The 21,353-nt window shown below is 37.5% G+C and overlaps 1 protein-coding gene across 2 annotated transcripts; it reads left to right on the top strand.

Moving 5' to 3' along the window:
- The first annotated feature begins 2,612 nt into the window (after positions 1-2,612).
- On the top strand, positions 2,613-20,505 carry OTUD6B (OTU deubiquitinase 6B). Of its 2 annotated transcripts, XM_068983462.1 has the most exons (7): positions 2,633-2,729; positions 3,388-3,539; positions 6,016-6,096; positions 13,468-13,780; positions 15,361-15,422; positions 17,314-17,420; positions 18,102-20,505. In XM_068983462.1, exons 1-7 carry the CDS (start codon positions 2,648-2,650, stop codon positions 18,184-18,186), a joined length of 882 nt encoding a protein of 293 aa, XP_068839563.1. In that variant the 5' UTR covers positions 2,633-2,647; the 3' UTR covers positions 18,187-20,505. The 2 variants fall into 2 exon arrangements, with proteins under 2 accessions (XP_068839564.1, XP_068839563.1); XM_068983463.1 differs by lacking the exon at positions 6,016-6,096 and having other exon boundaries at positions 2,613-2,729.
- The last annotated feature ends 848 nt before the right edge of the window (positions 20,506-21,353 follow it).

Genomic DNA, 21,353 nt, shown 5'->3' with positions numbered 1-21,353 from the left:
TTTTCATTTATTTGGCTTACTAAATGCTTTACGTATTGAAGTCACAGTCTGACAGTTTTTGTGATGTGTATTTTCTTTAAAGGATTACTTTATTAATTCTAAGTATATAAAGTATACTAATGTTAAATGTACAATTTTAAAAAACATGTATACATCAGTGAAACTATCACTCATAGGAAGATACTGAACATTTATTTTACAATGGATTCATGTTATCTACCACATAAAGCATCTTAAATATTACAACCTGTACTGTATATTTTATAAATGTTATAGCTTGAGTTGTCTAATAAAAATATTGCTCCCTTATGACTCATTGTTTTCATATTCTTTAAATTCTTTTACGGTTTTCTACAAATGTGGGTATCCAGGATTATAGATTGATTTTTGATCCAATTTCAATCTTTTAAAATAGGAATATTTAACCAGTTTGAGTGTGGTAACTCAGCAGTACCTGTATCAATCTACTTTATGCCAATTTTAATGCTTCCTTGCTGTTTTCCACCACTTCCCCTACAATTTGAATATGTACTCTATTTGTAGCATTTATTGTCAAATTTACCTTCAAGGAGCTACTACATAAAGCAGTAGGTACTGATTTTCCACAGGCAAGATGTACTTTACAGGTTTCAATCCAGTACCACCCCAATCGATAATTTATAGTTTCTTTTTACACTACTAGTATTAGCATTACAAATTTGCTCCTTTCCCACTCCTGTAATTAAAACTAGTGGAAACAAAACTATACTACTGGTTTTCCCATTTTGTCAGGTTAACATTTGATATGCCTTTATTCTACAGATTCTGTCCACAGTGACAAAGTCCGTTTATTTTAATGTATAACTTAAGAACATGCATATCTTTACATGCTAAAAATAAAGCAGTATTTGTTTTTACATATTGAACATTTAGCATGCCTTTTAAGCTTATAAAGACATAAGCTGAAATTTTAGACCCAGTTTACATATTTATGTTTGCATTTATTTTTATAATTCTACATAACACTGTAACCTTAAGGCTGTTTAACTAAACCTTACCACCAAATTTTTAATCCCTTTGCCTCCTTAGTCTTATTATTTTAATCCATGTTTTTTGTTGGCTGCAGTACATCATTTAACAAAGTTTTCAATGGCAGTACTTAAAAGATATACTTTCTCAGCCTCTGCATATCTGTGAACGCTTCCAATTGCCTTGGTACAGAAATAACTTGTCAGGACATCTAACTGGTTCAAAACTATTCGCCCTTAAAACCATAGATGGGCTCCGCACATGGTAAAGAATCCGCCTGCCAATGAATGAGGCAAAAGAGACACCTGTTCCATCTTGGGGTGGGGAAGATCCCCTGGAGAAGAAAATGGCACCCCACTCCACCATTCCTGCTGGGAGAATCCCCCAGTCAGAGAAGCCTGATAGTCCACGGGGTCGTAAAGAGCAGGATATAAGACTGAGCCTCTGAGCAAAACCTGTAGATACTGTTTTCTGACATTTACAGTTGCAAGGGAAAAATTTGAGGTCAGGCTAACTTTTATCCTCTTATAAGTGGCTTGTCTTCTCTGGGATACTTGTGGACTTTTTTTCTTTACCTTTTCTAATTTAAAAAAACTAGCAGGATATATATATCTAGGTACTGCTTTCTTTTCACTAAAACTTAATGGCACCCTGCGAGCCTTTTCAATACTTGTAGATCTAGTTTCTTAACTCTGAATATTTTTCTTCAGTTAGTTCCTTAATTACAGTTTCAGCTTCATTTGCTTTGTCTTCTGTTTCAGGTATTCCTATTATGCATAGATTTTATCACCTGGACAGGTCATCGAGGGCTTCCTTCTTCTCTTTACTTGATTCCTTTTTTTTTTTTCTTCCTGCATGCTGTGAAAATTTCTCGTTTTGCGTTCACTTCAGTAATTCGATTTTGTGCCCCATCAGACTTGAACATTTCCGTTCTCTCAGCTCCCTCGCACTCTTCAAGTGCTCCGACAAGAGCAATTTTTATCATTAAGCATAGGTCTTTAAGCTCTGGTGCGATATGATACTTAATCCTTGCTATCTCTTCTGTTTTCACCGCTATACTCGTTTCAAGAGGCGGCATTTTCTCAATTAGCTGTTTTCCTTCGGACCTGCGGTATCACGACCTTGAAAATAAGAAAAAAAGAACTCAATCCCCTACTGTTTGACTGAATCAACACAAAGATTTCCAATGAGAATTATTCAAGATTTTGTTGAAATGTTTTTTCTTTCTTACCTTTTGAACAACCCTTCTAAGCAATGGCACCAAAAGGGAAAGACGTTTCGATTAACGAACAAAACAAACGTCCGAAAAAGTTCCCTCTACGTCATCTCTGCACGCCTCAATCTACGTCATCTCTGCACTGCTCAAGTCAGGGCCAATAGACTAGCGCTCACATGCAAACATCAGCCGACGGAGCCACACCCACAATCGGCCGACACGCTCCACCCCGCCGCCCCTCTCTATCAGCGCGGGTCAAGGGAGTGCGCACGCGCAGACCTTTGACCTTTTGATACAGCCTTAAGGCGGGGCTGGATGCCATTCGCAGCCAATGGCGCGCGGGGTGAAGGTTGAAAGGTGGAAGGTGGCGCTAGGCCGCGGCGCTGGTTCTTCTCAGCGCGTGTGCTGGGCTGCCTACCCGTCATGGAGGCAGTCTTGACTGAGGAGCTTGATGAAGAGGAACAGCTGGTGAGACGGCATCGCAAAGAGAAGAAGGAGCTGCAAGGTGACGGGGGACCGGGGAACCCAGGAGTCGCCAGGACCCAGGGAAGGGAGCGTGGCGGGTCGTTTCTGGGGAACGTTGAGGGACTTCTGAACCCTCCTAGGCTTCTTCAGGGTAGCCAGTGACCTACATCCCAGCCCCCCTTAATCCCCTCGACCTTCAAAAGCTTCCTCTTTTCGGGTGCGCCGCGTTCCCCCATCCTGCGAGGGCGCCGGGGTGCGGGTTTCTGAAAACCCTTGTTAGCCACAGTCTTGGATTCAGACCCCCCCCCCCCCCCCCCCACCTTTCCTGGTCCTGCCCTAGTTAACCGACACTTGGCCCTAATGGGTGCGTTTCGAAAATATCTCACCTCAGTTTTAAGGACTCGGAAAGGAGAGTTGAAAGATTTGAACGTTTAAGTTTCTTCCCCCCCACCGCCCGCCCTTTTCTCATCCCACACCAAATTCACGGTTATGTTATTAATATTATTATTTTTTTTGAGAGAGGGCCTCAGCTTCATCTGGACTCTTCTCTGTAGCTGTCTGTTTTGTAATTTGTCTTTTTGCTTTCATAATTACTTTTTTCCTATACCCTTTTCTTCTTACCATCTCCTTATTGCTATTATCTCTTATTTCCTCTTAATCCCTTGGTTTTTGACGTAATGATTTTGGTGGCTTTTCAGCCAGAATACAGAGTATGAAGAATGCTGTTCCCAGGAATGACAAAAAGAGGAGGAAGCAACTTACAGAAGATGTTGCTAAGTTAGAAGCAGAAATGGAACAGAAACATAGAGAGGAGCTGGATCAGTTGAAGCTGACTTCTAAAGAGAGTAAAGTATGTGAAAGTAATGTTTCTCCTTGTCTACAACATCGGAAAGCACAGTTAACTATATAAAAATCCATAGATTTTATATAGATTCTGTTACACATTTAACTATATAAGTATATGAAATGTAAAACCGGAGGGAAAGAAGGCACTTAGTCATGCTCAGGCATCACCTTTCATTGGTATTTTTCTGATCAGGTTTACATGGTAGTGTGTTTTTTAAGGAAGGACAGCAAAGAAAGTCTGCTGCCCCAAAGATGAACGGATTCATAAAATGGGCTAGAGGAAGCTTTATCAAAAGAAAGTGGAAGACCAGTCTCCTAGTGTCAGAATTGCTATTAAATAGTATTTGAACTTGGGCAAATTTACTTAATCTTCTCGAGCATCAATTTCTTCACATGTATGATACAAATACTACTGCTGTTTAAGCACAAGATTTTTCTAAGAAATAGAATAAATGTGAAATCATTTTTTAAGTTATGAAAGTGCTTTATGAGCAAGTTGTAATAAATAGAAATTTACTGATGTTTCTTGGGTAAATTGGAGCATGTTAACTGTCATCAGTTTAGCTAATATGTATCTCATCAGTATAGCTACACACAGTGTATTGTATGCCACATACTTTGTTTAATATATTGCATTCATTTTCTCAAATAATTCTCACAATAACACACTGGTCAGTGTTAACCTCTGAAGTAAGTGTAGATAATCCCAGTTTTAAAGTGGGAGACAGATTCAGAGAGATTAAAAACTGCCTTCTAAATTTATAACAACTGCTAAGTATCAAAGCCCAAATTCAAATTTAGAGCTCTTACTCCAGAAGGTAAATACTGAATTCTGTTATAATTTTTATCTAGAGTGATAATTTATTTCATGGGTTTTAGATGTCAAATATCATAGACTCCTCACTCTCATTTTTGATAGCTGAAAAGTTCTTATGTCTATGCAAGATTTCATCAAGTAGTAGTAGTAAAGTCGCTAAGTCTTGTCCGACTCTTGCGACCCCATGGACTGTAGCCTGCCAGGCTCCTCTGTCCTTGGGATTTTCCAAGCAAGAATACTGGAGTGGATTGCCATTTCCTTCTCCAGGGGATCTTCCCGACCTAGGAATCAAACCCGGGTCTCCTTCATTGCAGGCAGATTTTTTACCAACTGAGCTGTAAGGGAAGCCCAAGATTTTATCTACCATAAATAAATTTTATTTGGTTTATTTTTGATCTGCTGTTGACAGGGAAAATGGCTTGTTTATACTAAGTTTAATAACTTAGTTTTATTTTCTTGAAGTTTTTTTGCCATTCATCAAGATCCTGGCCTTCCTTGCCTTTAACACACTTTATTAAAATCCAAGTAACAAGGCGTGCTTCCAGGTGTCTGTATTGTTAGAGTCATGGCATTTCTAATTATCTCCTTATCTTTTCTGTTAGTGAGATAGTTTAGTCTCTCAGGCTCTTCAATTGTGAGATTTCTTTCCTAGGTTTCGAAGGTGAAAAATGTTTGATTGTTAAGTGACATATTGTCCAACTGTTAAAATACAAACTCTCTTCATACTTTGAACTATTATCTTTTTTTAATTTTAACTGAAACTTGTTTTCTTCTAGAATGTCACCTGAATTCTTTTGTCATTTCTTTCTCTTTTTTTCCCCAGTTGTTTCTTTGTATTTTGCCTGTTGTCAGTATGGCAGTTTGTAAATTTTAGCACATTCCTCTGAAAAACTGTAAGAATCCTATTTCACTCTTTGAAGTCTTAATCTTATTTTGATATTTTGATCATTTGGGCCAAAGAGACTTAGAGACTGCTGACTCTTGTTATTAGAGGCTTTGATATGTTCCATGTATGTGTCACCTAAAAACTAGCTTAATATATAGTTGTGGTAATAAAATACTAGCTGTTAATCCTGATAGTAAATAAGTCTAAATCTGTTTTCTTTAGCAAACATATAACAGTCATTTGATGATTAAGACTGGTTGTAATGTCTTAATGATAACTATAAATTAACAAATTTCTACTAGGGTCAAGAAGCATTGCTTATCAGGTTTTGGCTAACTATGATGGAGGAAGGCATTTGCCCCCATTTTTGAGGTTATGAAAGTAGTATAAACTGAGCCAACACAGGACTTTATATATTTTATAAAGTAAAACATTTAGAGATGGGAAGGGTGGTGCACTGAATGAACTGGCACTTGTAGGAAGTATTTATATGAATGGAGTAGGCATTCTGAGACGGAAGGAAACCATGCAGAAATAAGCATTGTCTTTGTAGAGCTATAAGGAAAGTTCTTGGGAACCTGACAAATTCTCTCTAAAATATAGAGAAAGTATATACAACCATGTCATTTAGTATTGTATCTAGTGCTGTTATTCAGATTTGAATTGTGGAATGACATATAATATGTGACTTGCAATAATAATTTAATAATCTAATACTTTAAATTATAACTTAAAGGTATTTTTCCTTAACTTGGTAATGTTTTTTGTTTCCTTTAGATAGATTCTGTTGCTGTCAATATTTCAAACTTGGTTCTTGAGAATCAGCCACTTCGGATATCAAAAGCACAAAAGAGACGGGTATGAAAGTCGCCTAGTATTTGTTAATGCTATGTGTGTAATACTATATTAGGTGTTGTATTGGAAGGGAATAGAAAAAAAAAAAGGGAGTTCCCTTGCCAAAGGACCTAAATTAACATTTATTAGGCTTTGAAGTGAACTCGCTCAGTCGTGTCTGACTCTTTGTGACCCCGTAGACTGTAGCCTACCAGGCTCCTCCGTCCAGGCAAGAATACTGGAGTGGGTTGCCATTTACTTCTCCATGGGATCTTCCTGACCCAGGGATTGAACCGAGGTCTCCCACATTGTGGGCAGACGCTTTTACTTTCTGAGCCACCAGGGAAGCCCTATTAGGCTTTAGATTATATGAAATCTCATTTAGTCTTGACAGTAATCCTGTGAAGTAGGATTTCTTATCCTCATTTTATAGATAAGAAAATAGATAGATAAGAAATGTCCAGTCTGCAGTTCTCATAGGAGGGTGGATCTAGGAAAGGGGGTGTGAAAAGGATATTTTTTACAAATATATTTTTCCAGACTTAATTTAGAATCTGAAGAGTGTGAGCCCAGGTGATTCTGATGTACAGCTTCGGTTAAGAACTACGGTATTAAGTGATAAAGAAGAATTTGAACCTAGAAGTTAAGATATATAGATACACAAAATTAACAGGATTATGTAGTTATATATGTATTGGTTGTGATGAAAATTTAGAGAAGGAAAAACTCACTGTGCTAAGTGTTAAATAGTTGGTGTTTTATGGAAATATAATTATTTAGTTAGGCTATTTGGAGTATGTGAGACATCTTGCACAAAAACAAATGTGAGAAGAGCTATAAGGAAACTGATTTATTGGATGTAATAAGTTTATGATATCAAAATTATGAGAATGTTATTAGATAGGAAAGGGCTTTTCACTTTGAAAAAGAACAAGTTTAAATCCAGTCTTTTTATTTTCAAATATTGTTTTATTATATTAACACAAGTGTTTTCTAGGATTCAAATGTTTGTTTTAAACTAGCTTGTATCTTATAATTTAGTAGTAAATATAATTTAGTATGTACATTTAATAAAGCATGGAATTGGTGTCAGTCAGGTGGAGATTTTAATCCCACTGTGGTGGCTTTGGATAAGATTCTTAACCTTTCTAAGCCTTAGTTTCACATGTATGAAATGGCAGTGGAAGTATTAGTTGTTCAGCCATGTCTGATCCTTTGGACTCTTTGCGACCCCTTGGACTGTAGCCCTCCAGACTTCTCTGTCCATGGAATTTTAAAGGCAGGAATACCAGAGTGGGTTGATACTCCCTTCTCCAGGGGATCTTCCTGACCCAGGGATTGAACCCAGGTCTCTATCATTGCAGGCAGATTCTTTACAATCTGAGCCACCAAGGAAGCCCATGTTTAGAATAGGAGAAAATTAATACCTACTTCATAGAGTTATTGTGAATGTTAAATAATTTACTGTTTCCAAAGCCCTAACACAAGGCCTGAAGAACTGCTGGGTCAGCAAATGATACTGTTTTTCACTGTGTTTAAGTACTGCATAGTACACCACTTAAGAAATTCAACCTAAGACAATTTGTTTGAAAGTTGCTTAAGCTGCAAATTGTCAAGCATTTCTTATACTAATGTAAAATTTTATTCTTGAGTAATTATTATAATTGTGAACTTCATAGACTCATGAAATTTAGGTTTTATGGTATCTTAGAGGTTATGGCAACCCACTCCAGTACTCTTGCCTGGAAAACCCCATGGGCAGAGGAGCCTGGTAGGCTGCAGTCCGTGGGGTTGCGAAGAGTTGGACACGACTGAGTGACTTCACTTTCACTTTTCACTTTCCTGCATTGGAGAAGGAAATGGCAACCCACTCCAGTGTTCTTGCCTGGAGAATCTCAGGGACAGAGGAGCCTGGTGGGCTACCATCTATGGGGTCGCACAGAGTCGGACATGACTGAAGCGACTTAGCAGCAGCAGCAGCAGCAGCAGCGGTTATCTTGAGAAATTTGTATGCAGGTCAGGAAGCAACAGTTAGAACTGGACATGGAACAACAGACTGGTTCCAAATAGGAAAAGGAGTATGTCAAGGCTGTATATTGTCACCCTGCTTATTTAACTTCTATGCAGAGTACATCATGAGAATCACTGGGCTGGAAGAAGCACAGCTGGAATTGAGATTGCCGGGAGAAATATCAATAACCTCAGATATGCAGATGACACCACCGTTATGGCAGAAAGTGAAGAGGAACTAAAAAGCCTCTTGATGAAAATGAAAGTGGAGAGTGAAAAAGTTGGCTTAAAGCTCAACATTCAGAAAACGAAGATCATGGCATCTGGTCCCATCACTTCATGGGAAATAGATGGGGAAACAGTGGAAACAGTGTCAGACTTTATTTTTTGGGGCTCCCAAATCACTGCAGATGGTGACTGCAGCCATGAAATTAAAAGATGCTTACTCCTTTCGAGAAAAATTATGACTAACCTAGATACCATATTGAAAAGCAGAGACGTTATTTTGATGACTAAGGTCCGTCTAGTCAAGGCTATGGTTTTTCCAGTGGTCATGTATGGATGTGAGAGTTGGACTGTGAAGAAGACTGAGTGCCGAATTGATGCTTTTAAACTGTGGTGTTAGAGAGGAGTCTTGAGGGTCCCTTGGACTGCAAGGAGATCCAACCAGTCTATTCTGAAGGAGATCAGCCCTGGGTGTTCTTTGGAAGGAATGATGCTAAAGCTGAAACTCCAGTACTTTGGCCATCTCATGCGAAGAGTTGACTCATTGGAAAAGACTCTGATGCTGGGAGGGATTGGGGGCAGAAGGAGAAGGGAACAACAGAGGATGAGATGGCTGGATGGCATCACTGACTCGATGGACGTGAATCTAAGTGAACTCTGAGAGTTGGTGATGGACAGGAAGGCCTGGTGTGCTGTGATTCATGGGGTTGCAAAGAGTCGGACACGACTAAGCGACTGAACTGAACTGAACTGAGAGGTTATCTAATTCACCAGCTCTCTACTTAATGACATATGTTCTTTCTGTTATAGTTTTACAATTGTCATCTATTTTCTATAGGTCAGAAGTGAAGGGCAGAAATTTTGCATAACAAAATATTTGTTGGAATTGACTCTGCTTAGTGTATAATAGTATATAGTATATACGTACCTTAGAGTGTGTTTGCTCAGTCATTGTCGTGTCCAGCTCTTTGCAACATCATGGACTGTAGCCCGCCAGGCTCCTCTGGGATATCCCAGGCAAGAATACTGGAATGGGTTGCCATTTCCTTCTCCAGGGGATCGTCCTGATCCAGGTATTGAACAGGTGTTTCTTGAGTCTGCTGTACTGGCAGGTAGACTCTTTACCACTAGTGTCACCTGGGAAGCCCACGCATGTTAGAGTGAAGTTGCTCAGTCGTGTCCAACTCTTTGCAGTCCCATGGACTGTAGCCTGCAAGGCTCCTCTGTCCATGGGATTTCCCAGGCAAAAACACGAGTGGGTTGCCATTTCCTTCTCCAGGGGATTTTTCCCACCCAGGAATCAAACCCAGGTCTCCAGCATTGCAGGCAGACGGTTTACTGTCTGAGCCACCAGGGAAGCCCCTGTATCTTAGAGAAGCAACTATTTAATTCTAGAAAAGGATACAACTCCTTTATGTCTATCAAAGTTTGTTCACTCTACTTTGTCCCTTAGGCAACAAAACAAATGCTTACCTTTCTCAAACACTTTGTTACGTTTCTCCTAAAATATTGCATAGCTGAAATGCATGCTTTTTCCGGCTATAGTGTCAATAAATGTATACTTTTATAGTCAGCAGATTGGTAACACTTGTCTGCCAGTTCAACACTTGGCAGAGAAAACACCCTCGTAAGTAATGCCCAGAGTTTCTTACTGCTTCGTTGTGTTAATAGGATTTTGGGGCAGAAAACACTGAGTTTATAGTATTTAAGAAAATGGGACCTGAAAACGAGGGTAGATAATTGAGTCTTAGACTTATATTGAACCACTTCCCACCCCACTCCCCACTCCCGCCCACCCAGAGGCGCCAAGGGATGAAAAGTCAATCTAGAAAAGCATAGGGAGTATGTTATTTATTTCAGAGAGCTTCAGTGAAAACTCATTGATATAGTAGAAACAGCCTGAAGTAGAACGTAGAACTGGGTTCCAAAAATTTGAAATTTGAGAGCTGGAATGAGATCTCCCTCAGTTTCTTTATATTATAAACGAAAAGCTGAGGAGTCTCAAGTTGTCTCAGTGGCATGCTAAAAGTTTACAACTGCTGCACTGGTTCCTAGCTCTTAATATTTATCTTCAGATTTGTTTTTGCTGTTGCTATACCAGAATGAGTCTAGTTTTACTGACAGTGTATGTTTGGGTTATTGTGCTATTTTCATCTCACATACATTTTCATTAGAGTTTATTGATGCCATTCTATCTCCAGGACTAGGGTTGTAAAATGGAAATTGCTCATGCCATTGGAAAACTTCATATAGTAGAAGAATGTTGGGAAAACAATCCAGTGTGTTTTCTACTGGGTGTCCTGGAAAGGAAATGCAGTTGCTGTGTAATATTGAAGCAGAGCATGAGGGGAAAAAAAAAGAGATTCTTGGATGAGTATTTTAGAGGCTTAAATTAAGGTTTTATAGATAGTGTAAAGTTCCAATTTTCCCATAGTACTTGACATCATTAACTCCAGCTCCTATCTGCTCCAACTTTTATTCTGATTCAGGTGCCTGGATAGAAGGAGCTCTCTGTTGTCCCTGGTCCCTGCTCAGCTCCTAACCAACTGTATGGCCTTTTGAAATCTTTCTTCATGCTATTTTGGAAATCTTCCTTTCCTCAGAAGAGGAAAATGAGGAGTTTTGGATTAGATGATATTCAAGGTGCTTATTCTTCCTCTCCCCTCTGAAAAATGTTTTCTGTAGTCTTTTAAAAAGTAATAGTGCCATCTTGTGTTTTAAGGTTTTATGCCACTGTGATCCACAGTTGTAGATATGCAATGAAATAAATTGTATCATGTTACTTTTGGCATGGTTTGAGTTGGAAAGAAAAAATTTAAATAGGTTTATGTTTTATTAAGATAATACTGCTTCTGATTCGGAGAAGGCAATGGCACCCCACTGCAGTACTCTTGCCTGGAAAATTCCATGGACAGAGGAGCCTGGTAGGCTGCAATCCATGAGGTCGCTAACAGTCGGACAAGACTGAGCGACTCCACTTTCACTTTTATGCACTGGAGAAGGAAATGGCAACCCACTCCAGGGTTCTTGCCTGGAGACTCCCAGGGACGGGGGAGCCTGGTGGGCTGCCGTCTGTGGGGTCGCACAGAGTCGGACACGACTGAAGTGACTTAGCAGCAGCAGCAGCAGCTTTTGATTCAGGTAACTTAGGAAGCACTAGCGTTATCTGGCATGGCATATAACAAGCGTATAGTAGAAGCAGGTGGCATTAAGTGAAATTGAAATTTGCCTTTCCATTCATATTTTCTGCTGTTACGGGAAGGTTAGGAGCTGGGGATATAAAAATTTTTACCTGTATCTTCTTTTTCTTGGTTTATCCAAATCCTTCCCTGTAGTTGCTATCAGTACATCAAAATTTATAGAATGTAGTTTAACTTTTTATTTTCTTAAGTTGAAAATACTTGCTCTCAGCGTACAAATAAAACATACCATGGACAGCTAGAGAGCTGTTTACACGCACAGGCAGGCCCATGTGCTATGTGCTCAGTCGTATCTGATGCTTTGTGACGCCATGGACTGTAGCCTGCCAGGCTCCTCTGTGTGTGGAATTTTCCAGGCAAGGATACTGGAGGGGATACTGGAGTGCCGTTTTCTCTTCCAGGGATCTTCCCGACACAGGGATTGAATCCCATCTCCTGCATTGACATTTTACCATTGAGCCACTTGGGAATATACCATGGTACCCAAAAGAAACCATGGAGATTCAGAAACATGTTCACACACACACACACACACACGATTCAGAAACATGCACACACACACACACACACACACGCAGGTGGTACCCCAAAGAAACCATGGAGATTCAGAAACATGTACACACACACACACACACACACACACACACACACACACACGTAGGTGGTACCCAAAAGAAACCATGGAGATTCAGAAACATGTGCACACACACACACGCAGCTGGTACCCAAAAGAAACCATGGAGATTCAGAAACATGTACACACACACACACACACACACACACACACACGCACGCAGGCTCACACACAAAACAAAACTTATTTTGTAATCTGCCATCCAGAGAAAAGCACTATTGTATGGATATCCTTCTGGTGCTTTTTGAACTATGTATGCATAGATTTTCATGTTATTAACTATGTACAGTCTTTTTTGCCTCCCACCTCATCTCTTGACACTTTTCTCTGGTATTCTAGCTATATGAACTGTGTTCAGCCATGAATGAAGCATACAGTGCTTTCTGCTTTTTGATCCTTGTTATTCCAAGTGTCAGGAATTTTCTCTCTTTTCCCTAGTCTTCCCATTCTACTTCCTATCCATCCTTCATGTCATAAATCTCTCATTACCTTCTCCTCATCCCATCTTTGCATATGTTGGTATGGGAAGATTTCTTAGGAAATTTGAATAGAAGGAAAGCAAGTTGAAGAATGTAATGGATGATAGCACTTTTGTTAAAATACTGTTTTCTATAGATTTTCTATGAATACACCTGTATTTATTAAAATGCATAGGAAAAAAATCTAGAGGGATACATATCAGATCTCTAGAGCAGGCTGAGAGATTGGCAGTGGTCCTTAAGGGGGACTTTAGATTATCTGTAATAGTTTTTTTAATAGAGAAGAATGTTTTTATCTGTTACTTAAGCTAAATGTGTGTGTGTTTGTATGTGCACATTTTTTTTTTTTTTTAAATGTCGGATAAATAGAGCTGCTGTACCATTCTAAAGACCTAAGCAAATTAATGCCTTGCTCATGAACTGGTGATCTAGCACATTAAGACCTCACTGGTGGAGTAATAAGTTATAAAGCTTGGACTTAAGTATGATAATGATGTTACTTTAAGGCCTAGGACAGCTCAATCTACCATAGTACTTTGAAATCAGTAAGTCAAGTTTTTAGAAACTTGGCATATAGTTTCAGACAGACTTCACAGAAAAATTTGAGAGCCTTCTTTTGTTCCAAGACAGCTCTGTGCTGGGTACACACAGATGAGAAATATTGTTTGCCTTTAGAAGTGTTCACAGTATAGAAAATTCTACAGGTGATGAGATCATCTATCTGATAGTGCTTGTGGGAGAAGGGAGAAAAATGTTTTTGAGAATCTTATATTTCTGTCCCCATGATGAATGTAGACGAGTCTTAATTATTAGGAATTAACTTTCCTGCATTTTACCTTCTGCATAGGACAAAAAGGCTGCATTGGAAAAGGAGCGGGAAGAAAGGATAGCTGAAGCTGAAATTGAAAACTTAACTGGAGCTAGACATGTAGAAAGTGAAAAACTTGCTCAAATATTGGCAGCTAGACAGTTGGAAATTAAACAGATTCCATCTGATGGGCACTGTATGTATAGAGCCATTGAAGATCAGCTGAAAGAGCAGAACGGCGTTCTGACTGTGGCTGCCTTAAGGTGTCAGACTGCTGACTATATGCAGAGTCATGTGGAAGACTTTCTGCCATTTTTAACAAATCCTAATACAGGAGAAATGTATACTCCAGGTAATTTATTTTTCTCTGCTACGTCTTGTTGCTGTTGTAGCTGTGATGGTTATTAAGTAAAGTGGTTTCTGGAACTGAGAATGAAAAAAAAAAGAAAGCCTGAACAGTCCTATGGGGGAAAACATCTCAACATTTAGGCAAAATTATTTTCTGTGACTTGAGTAGATGATAGCACATTTTTGTTTATCAAGATCTTTTTAAGTACTTAACTATTTTGTAGTTGAAAATATTAATCTTAAGATAAAAATAGGAATAGGGTTCATATTACTAGTTTAAAAAGTGTGTAAATAAGTTCATATTTCACAAAGTTAAGCTTTGCCTAGTCTCTGCAAGTATTGGATCTGAAGACGATCAGTAGAGAATGGTTAGGAAAACTAATTCTTCCTTTTATCCTGTACTTTGGAAGATTTAATTTTATTCGTAATGTCATAATATTCAGGCAGAATTTGACTGCAAAACCTGCCTTATTAGTCTGTATAATATCTTTGATAGTTGAGAAGGTTAAAAAAAAAATGTACAACTAGCAAATAAAGGAGGAAACGAGTAAAAATTTGAAAAAGTTTCTGAAAGTGAAAGGGGAGTAAGGGAGAAAGTTAGTCCTTGAGATAAGACAGCAGATGTGGCAATATCCCCTGAGAGTAAGTCATATGGTCAGGGCGGATTGAAGAGGGGAAGGCTAGGGTTGGCTTTTGTTTAATGAAGTCCCCAGCTGTGCTAGTTGTAGGGCAGGGGAGAGGAGGTGATACCTCAGCTTGGTGAATCAAAGAAAAAGACGAAAGCTGTAATTATCCCCAGTCCTTCAGTCAGTGTTTATTGAGGGCCGTAGCATGCTGATGCACTGTTCTTATCACTGGGGATATGAGACTGAATAAGACGGGCATATGGAATGTGTTTTCTCCTAGATGCCCATAATTTTTTTCCTCTTCCTCTAAACACCAAGGGTGTTAGTGTTTTTTCTGACTTTAACTTTCTGTATATCAGCAGTGTGTATGCTCAAGATATGCCATTATAAACTCTGAAGTTAGGTCTTTTACCTCCTCTCAAAACTGATACAGGAAGACCTTTTTTTGGCTAGAACAGTAAAGTAAACATTTCCAAAATATGTAGGCACTGTTTGATGTCACTGTCATCAAACAGTCACTGGGAAAGGGGTTTCAACTCATTTGTACTTTGATTCTCTTCTCACATTTCTTATAGGGTTTTATAGTGAAGCCTGTTTTACAGAGGATGCATCTTTTAATCTTGTAGCATATTCTTTCAGATGCAGATTTGGATTTTGCAATGTGAATGTGGTGGCAATTTTGGGGTCAGTGCTTGGATCAAGAGAGAGGTAGGCTTATAATTTAGTTGAGATTGCTAGACCTCAGGTTGAGAGAGAGAAACAGATGAATTGCTTTGCTCTTGGATGGAAAGATGGAGTGAGTTAAGTTTGGATTTGGGAAATGGATTAAATTCTGGAGGATATATGTGGAGAAAGAGGAAGTTCGTAACTTGGGCAGTTTCATCAGGCATTGTGGGAGTTAGAAAAGGGATCTAATATGAATTCTAAAAAGTGCTATATTCTGATCTGTTTCCTACAGAAGAGTTTGGAAAGTATTGTGATGATATTGTAAACACAGCTGCATGGGGGGGTCAACTTGAGGTAAGTTTGTTATTCATTGGGAAATTGTTAAATTATTTTTAAATCCCTTCTGTAGTTTCCAGACATATTTTTCAGGTGACCCCAATTTTTCTTTTGACAATTCCTTTTCTTTATATATTTGCTATTTCTCTACCGATAAAACACTGATATAAGGAGTTAATATTCTTAGGCCTTTAATTTAATTATGTACCTTTGGGAACTGAAGCACTGTTTAATTTTAAATAGCCCAGTGTTTGATCTGTGAGTTGGTGAAGCTAGTGTTGTCTGCATATTTCCATTTGTGATCTTGCTGCAGGCAATATATTTGAGTTTATGGACTTATGAAAGTGAAGATTTTCTCAAATACAGTAAAATTTTACCCAAGTGGCTCAACTGATGAAAATCACATTGGAAAATGTCAGAAATAGAAAACAATATTTTAATGTGAGATTACAGGTCAAATCCTACCATAACACATCTATTACAATTGTGTCTTGAGTTCCTAGTTGATACTGACTGATTTGAAAGCAGTATTTAATGCATTAAAATTTACTTGCAAGAAAATATGTTTAGTCATTTGTAGGGAGTTAATCATGATTTTTTTTTATAGCTCTAATTATTTATTTTACTGTTATCTTTGTTTCATTAAAGGAAAATAAAACCCCCGAGTGTGCAGATGGTGATGAGGTAGCTTGGGGTGTTAGAAGTCAGGGAGTAACAGGGAAAGTCTGGGGGCTGGGTGCTGGTTCCTTCTACTTCTCAGTTTTCTGACTTTGGGGGAGTCAGCCAACCTCCTGAGCTCCAGTTTCCTGATTATTGAATGAGGATAATAAAACCCCATGTGTATATGATAGTCCATTTGTATATATTAAACAAAGCAAAGGCTATATGCATTGAAGTTTGAAGCTAAAGTGCTACGTGGATGAATCTAGCAGTATTATTAATATTACTGTGTAATGATGATTGCTGCTGCTGCTGCTAAGTCGTTTCAGTCGTGTCCGACTCTGTGCGGCCCCATAGACGGCAGCCCACCAGGCTCCGCCGCCTCTTGGATTGTCCAGGCGAGAACACTGGAGTGAGTTGTCGTTCCCTTCTCCAATGCGTGAAGGTGAAAAGTGAAAGTGAAGTCGCTCAGTCGTGTCCGACTCTTAGCGACCCCATGGACTGCAGCCTACCAGGCTCCTCTGTCCATGGGATTCTCCAGGCAAGAGTACTGGAGTGGGGTGCCATTGCCTTCTCCAGTAATGATGATTAGCCATCTCAAATAGTTTGTGGCTCTGAGTATTTCACTTCAAGAATTAAGTTTGAAGATAGGACGTGATTGCTTCGTCCAAGTGTTTTTCTTAGCAGTGTTACGTTTGTACCTCTTCTCAGCCACCAGAGGGAACTTGTTTAATATGCCTTAATGTTTTATATGCCTCTCCTGGGTCTTCGAAACTTGGGAAGGCTAGCTTTGTGACTACATTAGGAGTAATTAAAGATGCTTGAACTTTTAATAAGAATCTCAAATCAATGTGAGTTCTAGAGACATAAGTGACTTTTTAAATTGGAAAAACCTTTAAACATCTTTTGAAGGACATTTTCTCTTAAATCATTTGTTAATTCATTTGAAATAAGAGTTGCTATTTTCACAGTGGAGTAAATTTAAATTATTAAAGAGAAATTCTGTGTATGATTTCTGAAGACTTAGATGGGATGCTAAGATTTCCAAAGCTTGTTTTGCACCCTCCATTCCATGCCCTTTTACTGAGCTCTTGATGTGTATTAAGGAATAGAAGTAGATCCCTGCTCTGACTGGTTGCCCTGTTCATGCATCAACTCAGTAGTTTATGATTTGAATAAGATTTACCTCTATTTCTCTTACAAATTATATGTGTATATATATATATAGTTTTCATTTTGTCTTTTATAGCTAAGAGCCTTGTCTCACATTTTACGAACACCAATAGAGATAATACAGGCAGATTCTCCTCCTATAGTAGTTGGTGAAGAATATCCAGAAGATCCGTTAATACTTGTGTAAGTACCTAGAAATTCCTACTGTTAATATTTTTCATAATTAAGACAAAAGGGATTATGGAAAATTTTAGGTTATGTTGATTAATCAAAACAAGTCTATTTTCAGCAGCATTAATTATGCTTATTTCATCTTAAAGGCAATTACAGAATTAGAAAGCATTGTCAAAATACATGGTTTAGATAATTGTTTAAACCTTTTGTGAGTTATTCTTATGTATGTGTTAAGAATAAAGCCATTTCTAAAGGTTACAAAATTTGAGGATTATTTTTAATGTTCTTCTGGTTTGACATTAATAATGCTAAAAGTTTCAGCAAGTGTAAAAGCTGAAATACACTCATGTTGCCTTATTGTTTATTCTTTAGAGATTTTTTCCTTCATATTGTGAAAGTATTGTACATAATTAAGAGTTCTCTGAAACACAGCATGGAGAATTTGCCATCTCAGTCTTTTTTTTCACTCTAATGATTGTGTTTTACCGGACAAACTCAGCAGAGTTACTGAACCATATTTTACTCACTGATGATGCTTTTTAAATGGTGTTAAAGTTTTTCAATGAAGTCTATTGAATGATACCCCTGTGAAGTGATTAATTCAGAGTACTTGGTTTTAAATACATAAAACATTTATATACAGTGAAGTACTTTTGTCTAAATTACTTATTTCTCCTTTTTTCATTTCAGTTATATGAGACATGCATATGGCTTAGGAGAACACTACAATTCTGTTACACGGTTGGTGAACACAGCTACTGAAAATTGCAGCTAGTCTATAAAATGTTGCTATTATGTCAGTGTGCTGATCTGAGTATTAATACCAAGTATTGGATTATTTTCAGTGTTTCTGAAAAAACACAACTACCTTAAATCAGTTTTATGGCAAAGCTACTAATAGGTTTTAAAAAAACGTGTCCGAGAGAAACTTTAACCAATGTCCCCTTAATGGTGTTTTAAAAACACTTGTAAATTCTTTGTGAAGAATATCATTTATACCAAGATGGTACCCTGATTGTTGATATTTTTATTAAATATAAGATTCTGAACATTCTATTCTGTGTTGAAGTTGTTAAAAAAATTTTTTTTTCTCCTTATATTGAAAGCTTTCAGTAACTGTATCAATGTAATTTTTCGTGAAGATGTGAAATGACTCAGTCTCTCTGACATTGCAATAATGTGGTGATGGTGATAACAAATATAATTAATGTTTATAAATAATTTGATTGCAGTAACATTGCTGTTGATGGGATTAATGCTGTGACTTTTTTTAACATTTATTTTTAATTGGAGGATAATTGCTTTAGAACGTTGTGTTGGTTTCTGCCATATAACAACACGAGTCAGCCTTAATATATACATATATCCCTTCCCTCCGGAACCTCCCTCCCATCACTGCCCTTCCCACCCCTTTAGGTTGATGCTGTGCCATTTTTGTAACCCCATCAAAGTGCAGCTAAGAAGGTTGCTTTAATAAAAATAAAAATAAGTCTTTTATTTGTATATAACTTTAAAAGATACAGCACATTATTGCTTTTCTAATTCATTGATTATTCCTTGTTATTTCTCAACTTCAGAATGGTTGTGACATCATTTCTTGATTATCTTAACTATAAATTTATATATTCTTTGTTGTACTTTCTCCATCACTACTCAGCTGCTTTGCTTTCCTTGCACCCTTTTCCACTGAGAAATAAGTTATTAGCTTCTGTTATTCTTTAACTTGTGCAAATTGAAGGAGTAGCAATTTGTAAATTTATAAAAGGGTCCAAGGCCAAATTTACTTCAAATTCTTCTTTTCCAGTTTGTCTTATAAGGTCTCTCTTTTTGCTTCATTCTCTAGGATTAGGGAAAGCCTTTGTTACTATTATTTTATTAGCCTTATTAATTTCATCTTTCCTCAAATATTTGAAAATATTTGTTTCAAATATCTGGGAATTTTTATGTTATATATATGGAGAAAGCTGAAAGCCACTGTTGAGTCAAGATTGTATAATAGTCAGTGTAGTACTTTTCAGTTGAATGATTTGTCAGATCAGATTTTAAGTTATTTATAAAAATATTTTAAGAAGATGGTACACCCATATGTACAAATGTGTGTGGTAATTTGTTATGTAAGGGGTTTTATGATAATGAGACCTTTTTGGTTTGATCTGTTTTTCTCAGATAAGTAACTAATAACATTTTACATCAAGTGTATATAAAGTTTGAATTTTTTCTCCATGAATGCAACAAATTTTTCTAAGTAAATACTGGGTTTTATGAGCTTCCCCAGTGACTCAGTGGTAAAGAATCTACCTGCAATGCAGGGGGTATGGAGACCGGTGTTTGATCCCTGGGTCGGGAAGATCCCCTGTAATGGGAAATGGCAACCCACTCCAGTAACCTTGCCTGCAAAATTCCATGGACAGAGGAGCCTGGTGGGCTGCATAGTCTGTGGTGTCAACAGAGTTGGACACAACTAAATAACTAAGTAACAACAACTGGGTTTTATAACATAGAAAACAGGGTATCAGTGTTATGTATTCAGCAGGGGACAGTGTGGGGAACTATTGAGCAGATAAGTGCTGCATGAAGGTTTTACATACTTGCAAAGACTAAGAACCACTCTGCCTGCTAAGCAGAATATATTCTGAATGCTGCTTGTTTTGTAATGCTGGATCTGGATTTTTTTGCAAAGGAGGGGCGATGGGTAATCTGTTATTTTAAAATTAAAAGAGAAGCATTAAGCAATAAAATAAGATACAGTGAAATCTAGTTATTGTAAATTCCCACTATACTTAAAGTATTATAAAATATTGGCTATTTTTTTCTAGCAGGGTGAATAGAATTTTCTTGATTATAGGTATATTTTTAATTTTTAAATGGCCAATATGGTTACGGACAGGACTTGTATGTTTCAGCTTCTGTTCTTTCATAAAACTTGAGATAAAAATTATTTTAGCTGTGACCTAAAATTAAAGTCTGAAAAGGCACGTGTTAAGTTAAAAGCAGCATATACTAGTTTAGTTTGCTGTATGATGCTGATCTCGTAGGAAAATCTGATAAGCTTTCTTTTGCCTGACTTAGAAAAGTATATGTCAGAGTTCTGGAATATGTCTAATTCAGTGAATTTTATCTGCTTAAGTATGTTTATAACATATAAAGCAAATAAGGATGTGTAACTATAGTTAACAGTACAGTTTTGTTCATATTATCTAATGTTTGCTAAAAGAAAAAAATAAAAGATGAATTAAATGAGCATTGTTTAAATTGTTATTCTTTAATACTTTTAGAATATAGAAGTAGAGAAAACTTTTTGAGAATTTTATTTAGTTTTTATTTTGTCCTCATGTATAATTGAAAATAACAGATTCTAATATTTATGTATTATTTTGTTATTTTAAAATAAGGGCAAATTAGAAGACTATCCAAAACTCTTGGATGTTAAAGAAAAATGAATACACATGAGTAAGAAAATGAAGCAGTAAGAAGGAAATCTGCAAGTTACTGCAGGCACATACTTGTTAATACCTGGTCTTGGTAGAAGTTGTTAGGAACTAGTTGAAGCAATAGGGCAGGGTTTTTTTTTTTTTTTGAAGTTTAATTTGTAATTTCATACTGTTTTTACTGTTACTGAACAAATGAGCTTTTTCTTCCTGTCTTGTGTATTTACATACATTGATTTTTCTAAGTCTCATTTGAAATATATCTTTCTCCATCTTGTGGAAAAGTAGAACTCACAGAGTTTCTAATGCTGTTTTTAAAGTCAGTTTCAGAAGCAGCAGTTCTCTATATTATCCCACCATGTTCCCTCCTACAAGGCCTTTGAACTGACACTTGAAGTTGGGTCCCACCTGCTTTACCTGGTTTATTGTCCTTCTGGTCTCAGCTTAAATAGCTCTGACCTAGGTAAGCTCCCCAGACTTCTCCCACTGGGGCTAGGTTAGGCACTCCGGGTCA

The sequence above is a fragment of the Capricornis sumatraensis genome, chromosome 11, assembly GCF_032405125.1.
Source record: "Capricornis sumatraensis isolate serow.1 chromosome 11, serow.2, whole genome shotgun sequence".
Classification (NCBI taxonomy): Eukaryota; Metazoa; Chordata; class Mammalia; order Artiodactyla; family Bovidae; genus Capricornis; species Capricornis sumatraensis.
Note: the sequence above shows the minus strand (reverse complement) of the source record. Positions and strands in the feature narration are given on the sequence as shown.